Source organism: Clarias gariepinus, chromosome 9 (assembly GCF_024256425.1).
Source record: "Clarias gariepinus isolate MV-2021 ecotype Netherlands chromosome 9, CGAR_prim_01v2, whole genome shotgun sequence".
In the NCBI taxonomy this organism is placed as follows: Eukaryota; Metazoa; Chordata; class Actinopteri; order Siluriformes; family Clariidae; genus Clarias; species Clarias gariepinus.
The window spans coordinates 499,243-507,500 of NC_071108.1; the positions used below are offsets into that span (position 1 = coordinate 499,243).

General features: G+C 42.7%; 1 protein-coding gene across 1 annotated transcript in view; it reads right to left on the minus strand.

Moving 5' to 3' along the window:
* Positions 1-6,824: 6,824 nt before the first annotated feature.
* The window catches only part of sap30bp (SAP30 binding protein), a 23,600-nt gene continuing 22,166 nt past the window's right edge, over positions 6,825-8,258 (minus strand). Inside the window, exons 8-11 of the mRNA XM_053504897.1 lie at positions 7,943-7,994; positions 7,758-7,816; positions 7,534-7,618; positions 6,825-7,395 (exon numbers count right to left, since the gene is read on the minus strand). Of these exons, the coding sequence (XP_053360872.1) occupies positions 7,217-7,395; positions 7,534-7,618; positions 7,758-7,816; positions 7,943-7,994 (375 nt within the window). The 3' untranslated portion in view covers positions 6,825-7,216. The remainder of the gene's footprint in view (positions 7,396-7,533; positions 7,619-7,757; positions 7,817-7,942; positions 7,995-8,258) is intronic.

Here is an 8,258-nt window from a genome sequence, read left to right on the forward strand (position 1 = left end):
ATTTTACTTGTGATTGGTGTGTGTTAGTGAGCACTTTGACGGAGAAGATATTAGCGTTAGAGGAGCGCATCCAGACTTTAGAGAGGGTTAGAGAGTGTGAGAGCAGCGTTATTCCCAATGAATCCCACAACGGAAGCGGTTGTGGGATTTATTGGGAAACTAGCGGACGATACCGTACAAAAAAAGACTATCAGAACGTTTCCCAACTAGAAGCTGTGGGTGGATAAAAACTTCCGCGACGCTCTGAGATCTCGCACCGCTGCCTACAACACGGGACTCGCGTCGGGGGACATGGAACCATACAAGGCTGCGTCATACAGCGTCCGGAAGGCGGTGAAAGAGGCGAAGCAGCGCTACGGGAGAAAACTAGAGTCACGGCTTCAACAGAGTGACTCTAGGAGCCTGTTGCGGGGACTAAGGAAAATAACGGACTATAAAACACCAACAGCCGGTATGACAAACGCGGACGTGACTCTGGCAGACGAGCTTAACACTTTCTATGCTCGCTTCGGTGATCCCTAAATGCTTCAAAAAGTCCATCATTGTTCCTGTCCCAAAGAAACCTAATCCTGCTTCTCTCAATGACTATCGCCCTGTAGCCCTCACCTCAGTAGTGATGAAGTGCTTTGAACGCCTGGTCAGAGACTCCATCATTTCTTCACTACCCGACACACTGGACCCACTACAGTTTGCATACCGCCAGAACCGTTCTACTGATGATGCAATCTCTCATCTCCTCCACACATCGCTCACTCACCTGGACACTGGACCTGGACTAAGGGAATTATGTTAAAGTGCTCTTTATCGACTACAGCTCTTTATTTAATACCATAATTCCCTCCACACTCACCACCAAGCTGGAGCACCTGGGACTCAGCTCATCCATGTGTCAGTGGATCTCCAATTTTCTGACTGACAAACCACAGGCAGTAAGGATGGGCGGACATGTCTCAGCCTCACTCACTCTCAGCACTGGAGCCCCCCAGGGTTGTGTTCTGAGCCCCCTGCTGTACTCTTTGTACACCCACGACTGCGTGGCCACTACCAACTCCACCACCGTCATCAAGTTTGCTGACGACACTGTCGTAGTGGGACTGATCACCAACAATGATGAGTCAGCCTACCTAGAGGAGATTGTAAATCTGGAGAACTGGTGCCAGAGGAACAATCTCCTCCTAAACGTCAGCAAGACAAAGGAGCTGATAGTGGACTTTGGTACAAAGCAGGAGAGGAACTACCAGACCCCCATCATCAACAGGCGCTTGAGAGACTTTGGACTGCCCTCCAAGGTGCTCAGGAATTTCTACTCCTGTACCATAGAGAGCATCCTGACGGGAAACATCACGACCTGGTTGGGGAACAGCACCATGCAGGACAGACGAGCTCTACAGAGGGTGGTGCAATCAGCTGAGCGCATCATCCGCACCGAGCTCCCTGACCTGCACTCAATCTACAGCAGGCAGTGCTGGACCAAGGCCAGGAAGATCGTGAAGGATCTCAGCCATCCCAACAATGGACTGTTCTCTCTGTTGCGGTCTGGGAAGTGATTCCGCTCCCTGAAGGCCAACACAGAGAGGCTGAGGAGGAGCTTCTTCCCGCAGGCGATAAGGTCTCTCAATCACATCACACCACACAGGAGTAATGTCTTTTAAACATTGACACTGACTGGACAATCATGGACACATTCATGCAATACATATTTACATATCTGAAGCCATTGCACATGTCACTTTCATAAGTCACTTTATACAATACATGTTTATCTGCCATTGCACATGACACTTTGACACTTTAAAACATTAATATTTTTTTATATATATTTCTTCCCCATATTCCTATATTCTATATTTTGGATATTTTTACATGCCCTTATTTGTACAGTTTGTTTATTTTACTAGTTACATTTATTTTCCTTTGTATTTTATTTTTTTTTATTAATATTTATTCCTTATATATAGTTTTTTTATTTTCTTTTTAAGGTCACCGGCGGTCGTATAAGCATTTCACTGCATATCGTACTGTGTATGACTGTGTATGTGACAAATAAAATTTGAAGTTGAATTTGATATTCCCGTAGCGAACAGTCTGGGTGCCGCAGGCGGAGATAACCAGCCCCCGACTCCGGCATTAGAGCCCTCACAGCGGGGCGAGTGGGTGACGACTCGGCGGCATACTTCGTTCAGCCAAAGCTAACGCTAAGGCTAGCCCACCGGAGCACACCTCTTTTGCGCTTCACGTGTCCAACAGGTTTGCTCTCCTCAGTGATGCACCCACTGAGAAACCTGAAAGAGCTCTGGTTATAGGAGACTCTATACTGAGACACGTGAAATTAGCCAGGCCTTTAAGGGCACCAGCGGCAGTGGTTAGGTGTATCCCAGGAGCCAGAGCACCGGACATAGCAGGTAATCTTAGGGCTCTAGGACAGCACAGGTTCTCCAAGATAGTGGTACATGCTGGAGCTAATGATATACGCCTTAGTCAGAGGTTAGTAAGAATAACTTCACAGAGGTGTTTAAATTAGCGAAGGCGATGTCCGATAAATTGGTATGATCTGGTCCCATCCCAATGAGACGTGGTGACATAGCTTACAGCAGGTTATGGTCGCTGAACCGCTGGATGTCCAGGTGGTGCTCCGAAAACAACGTGGGCTTCATTGATAATTGGAAGACCTTTGAGGGCAAAGCTGGCCTGTTAGGGCGGGACGGTGTCCATCCCACTCGGGAAGGTGCTGCTCTCATTTCCTGTAGTATAGCTCATAGTCTTAGAAAAGGCCTAGTTAATCGGTGACAATCCAGAGCCCAGGCCAGGGAGCAGACAGACAGGCTAAACCAACCGTCTGCTAGCTGCATAGAGTCGTCACTCAGGGTTCACTGTATTGAGACTGTGTCTGTTCCCCGAGCTAAAAACTAATTTAGAAAGACTCAGAAAGTCTGTTTTAGTAATTTAATTAACATAAAGACCACAAACTTGGATCAGACTGAATGCGCAGCCGGCACCTCTGATCTGAAGCTAGGACTGTTAAATATTAGATCTCTCGCATCTAAAGCAGTTATAGTTAATGAAATTATCACAGATCAGGAGTTTGATATACTCTGTTTAACAGAAACCTGGATTAAACAGGACGAGTATGTAGCTCTAAATGAAGCTAGTCCTCCTGGATACAGCTACATACACCAGCCTCGGTTAACTGGTAGAGGAGGAGGCGTCGCAGTTATTCACAACGATAATCTGACTACTGTACAAAAACACGGACACAAATTTAATTTATTTGAAATTCTTTATAGTCACATAAGTGTATTTAATTATATTAAGTCAGCTCAGTCGATCCCGCTAATTGTCATTTACAGACCTCCAGGGCCGTACTCGGAATTTCTTAGTGAATTTACAGATTTCCTCTCAAACCTAGTCGTTTCTGTAGACAAAGTGTTAATTGCTGGAGATTTTAATATTCATTTTGAAAACCCAGAAGACCCTTTGAGAACAGCATTTATGTCCATACTGGACTCAGTAGGAGTAAATCAGTGTGTAGTAGGACCCACTCATAAAGCAGGTCACACTTTAGATTTAATAATATTATTCGGATTAAGTATAAGAAATTTATTCACAATACCACTATCTGAAGTTATCTCAGATCACTATCTTGTCTCAATTCAAGTGTGTCACAATAATAATGTACACACAGCGCCGCGCTACCGTATGAAACGTACATTCACATCAACTACCAAACAGAGTTTTATCAGTAATCTCCCAGAGTTCCCAACTTCGATTAGATCACCGTCTGACCCCACAGAACTCGATCAGGCGACTGAATATTTAGAGTCGACATTTCTCTATACCTTAGATAATGTAGCTCCAGTTAAAAGAAAAATTATTAGAGATAAAAAACTTGCTCCCTGGTATAACGATCACACGCGCACTTTAAAACAGACCGCTCGGAAATTAGAACGTAAATGGCGTCAAACTAAATTACTAGTATTTCAAATAGCATGGAAGGAGAGCATCCTGAACTATAGAAAAGCTCTTAGTGTAGCTAGATCAACATATCTCTCCACTCTTATAGAAAATAACAAAAATAATCCTAGATTCTTATTTTATGCTGTAGCCAAATTAACCAGAAATAAGACCACTGCAGAAATCTCCACAACAACATGATGTAATAGTGAGGACTTCATAAACTTTTTTAATAATAAAATTGTAAATATTAGGCATAAAATTGAGGTTTTGAAACTGAACAATGTAATTGATGCAGATGTTAATCTAGCCATGTCAGATCAGAACCTAAAATACTTTACTCCCCTTGAAGAGAATGAACTAATTCCACTCATTTCTTCTGCAAATTCATCAACCTGTATATTAGATCCTGTACCGACACATTTTCTTAAACAGATAGTACCAGCAATAACAGAACCCCTGTTGAGAATAATTAATTCTTCACTCAGCATTGGTTATGTTCCAAAATCTTTTAAATTAGCAGTTATCAAACCAATAATTAAGAAACCTGACCTCGACCCCTGTCAGCTGTCCAGTTACAGGCCGATATCAAACCTCCCCTTTATCTCTAAGATTCTGGAAAAGATAGTAGCGGAGCAGCTATGCTCATATCTACATAGAAATGGCATACATGAACTGTATCAGTCAGGATTTAGGCCTCATCACAGTACAGAGACAGCACTCGTTAAAGTAGTAAATGACATTCTATTGGCCTCTGATCAGGGTTGTGTAACTATGCTTGTATTACTCGACCTCAGTGAAGCTTTTGACACCATTGATCATAGTTTTCTTCACAGATTAGAAAATGTAGTGGGAATTAAGGGTACAGCCCTCTCCTGGCTCAGATCCTATCTGACCCATCGTTATCAGTATGTAGATTTAAATGGTGATTATTCTGCATGTTCTCTTGTGGAGTTTGGTGTTCCACAGGGTTCAGTTTTAGGCCCACTGCTTTTTTCCCTTTACATGCTTCCTCTGGGCAACATAATCCGTAAGCATGGTATTAGTTTTCATTGTTATGCTGACGATACACAGTTATATGTCTCAGCAAAACCTGATGAGAAAAAACAGCTTACTAAAGTTGAGCTATGTGTGCAGGACATAAGAGATTGGATGCTAATTAATTTCCTTCTGCTTAATCCTGATAAGAAAGAAGTTCTAGTCATAGGACCGCATACAGCTAGAAGTAAGATTTTAGATCACAGCGTAACTTTAGATGGCCTTTCTGTTCCATCAAGTGCAACAGTAAAAGACCTCGGTGTGATTATAGATTCCAGCCTTTCATTTGAAGCACATGTAGATAATATTACCAGGATAGCATTCTTTCACCTCAGAAATATTGCCAAGATAAGAAATATATTGTCGCTAAACGATGCAGAAAAACTAGTTCATGCTTTTATCACCTCTAGGTTGGACTATTGTAATGCCTTACTGTCTGGTTGTTCAGCTAGATGCAAAAATAAGCTTCAGCTAGTCCAGAATGCAGCAGCGAGAGTCCTCACTAGAACCAGAAGATATGAGCACATCACCCCTATCTTATCTTCACTCCATTGGCTCCCTGTGAAATTTCGCATTGATTTTAAAATACTACTCTTGACATATAAAACATTAAATGGTCTCGCGCCGCAGTACCTGAGTGAACTGCTAGTGTCTTACGATCCGCCACGCCTACTTCGATCTGCCACGCCTACTTATGAAAACTACAGCAGGGGGCGGAGCTTTTTCTTACAAAGCCCCAAAGTTATGGAATAGTCTTCGGGACTCAGACACAGTCTCAGTGTTTAAGTCCAGGCTAAAAACCTATTTATTTAATCAAGCATTTTTATAAATAGATTAGCCTTAGGTAAAGGAGCAGATCTGGGGGACTCATGGACGTAGAGTATTATGGTGAACTGGTATGTTTGGATGCTGTCTTCCTCACTCTCATTGATCACTCAGGTTTGTTGACGGTGAGGTGATTGGTTGCTTTACATCTCAGTTCCCCCTCATGTCTGTGTTTCCTTCTGGCTCCTCCCTTTTAGTAGTTAACGATCCAGACTCCCTCTGCCCTCCGGACCTGTCTGACCCATCCTGGTGCCCCGCTTCTGTTTGGTGATCTCGTCACATGGATGCCCCGTGTGTCTTTTTGGGATGCGTCCGGTGTCTGGTGAGGGTTTCACTCTACTATGAAGACGGTTCTGGCATCGACTGGTGTTGATAACTGGACTCCATATTAACATCTCCTGTTATACTGAACTTCCAGCCTCCTAACACACAGTATGAGTGCAGATCAATCCCTGCTATCCGTTATCACCCAGAAGAGGATGGGTTCCCTGTTGAGTCTGGTTTCTCTCAAGGTTTCTTCCTATTACCATCTCAGGGAGTTTTTCCTTGCCACTGTCGCTCTTGGCTCGTTCATCAGGGACGATCTGATTATTCTGATTCACACACACTCACATCTCATACAAACTTAAATAATTCTTTTGATTGTGTAAAGCTGCTTTGCGACAATGAGAATTGGTAAAAGTGCTATACAAATAAAATTGAATTGAATTGTGTGGATCAATGATGAGGTACAACAAAAATTAAAACTGATGTCTTAATTCTTGAAAACAACTAAATAGTGTAAATTATTTATTTAAATTGTCTGCATATTTTTCTTTTGTTTTTGGTCATTCACATCTTAAACTTTAGTTTTTCTTCTTAAATCTTTAGGTATATTATTTTATTGCTATAATAATTTATTTTACCGAGCATTATCATTGAGCTGGTGTATGTTTCTGCTTGAATGTCATCAGTAATAAAAACTTAAAACTGTTCGCTAAAAACAGAAAAACACTTCAGAAACACAACAATACAAAAAGTTTATTTTTATTTAAATCAGGAATGAATGGCTGACTGACACTAAACACTGCATAAAATAATAAACACTGAATGACGCAGGGATGCAGCTCAGTGTGTTACACATACAATGAAGTTCAGATGAGGATGATGAAGACGACCACAAGGCCAGCTGGGAAAAGTGAAGTGTTTAAAAACAAAAACAAATGATTTAAAAAGAGAGATCCCGAATGCCAGGCGCGAGAGAGACGCAGAAGGTCGGACCGCGGGCGTGAGAACCGATTCATCCGATAATGAAGAAGTCTGATGAGGAGGAGTTAAACACAGAGCTCCGCCCACTACAGTGTGTTTCTTAGCCAAGGGAAAACGATCCATAGAAGGACGGCCCCGGTGTGCGAGTGTGAGGTCACTGCTTGGCTTTTTTCAGGATGGTGCCCACGGCGGAGATGACGGTGGTCTTGGTGCCGCTGGCGGTGGTGGTGACGGAGACGACGCCGGGGAGTGTGGCCGTGGTGGTGAGCAGGGCCGGCTGAGACAGAGTGACCGGAACCGCAGAGTCCCACTTACTCTTCCTCTTCTGAGCGTCTGACACACACACACACACACATCTGTTCATCACTCCAGGTAATTATTATATCACATCATCTCTGATTGGCACACAGCTGTAAAGAACACTTTACATAGCTCCGCCCCCAAACCAGTACTACTGTGTGTGTGTTGTACCTGTGGAGGTGGTGTTGGTTGTGTTGGTGGTCACAGCGGTGGCGTTCGTACTCGTGCCTTTCTTTGTTCCCGTCACAAACTCAATCTAAAACACACACATTCAAACACACACCTTATTAACACAATCACACACTTTATTATCCTCACAACATAAAGAGTGTAGTGTGGTGTAGTGTGGTGTAGTGTGGTGTGGTGTGGTGTAGTGTGGTGTCTCAGCAAGTCACCTTTGTTCGCTCTTTTTTGGCTTTTTCGAGTTTTTCCATCTCAATTTTCTGAGCTTTGGCTGCAGAAACAATAAGAACAACATTAACATCACTATTAATACTAACAGTAACAATAATAATAGATTAAATGTATGTAAAATAGTGAACATAAATACAGCAGAGTGAAAAAAAAAAAAAACTCTGACCCAAGCCTTCATAATAAGAGTCCTCGGCCCAGCCGTGAGGATCAAACATGTCCTGAGGAGAGGGACAGAGAGCGTGAGACAAAGAGACAGAAAGAGAGAGAGACTGTAATGTTTATGAAAAAACAAGTCACAAAATCTGATCTTTGACAAATTAATAGCTTTTGAGTCACTAAATAATTACGGTTCTGTTTGTTAGTTTGTATGAGTGGTGTTCAAGTCAAACTGGGACTAATGATCTTATAAGCAGCGAAAGTGACTGGAGCGCGTCCTGTTATTTACTCTGGAAACTGCACAGTGGCGTGAAATCTTGTGTTAA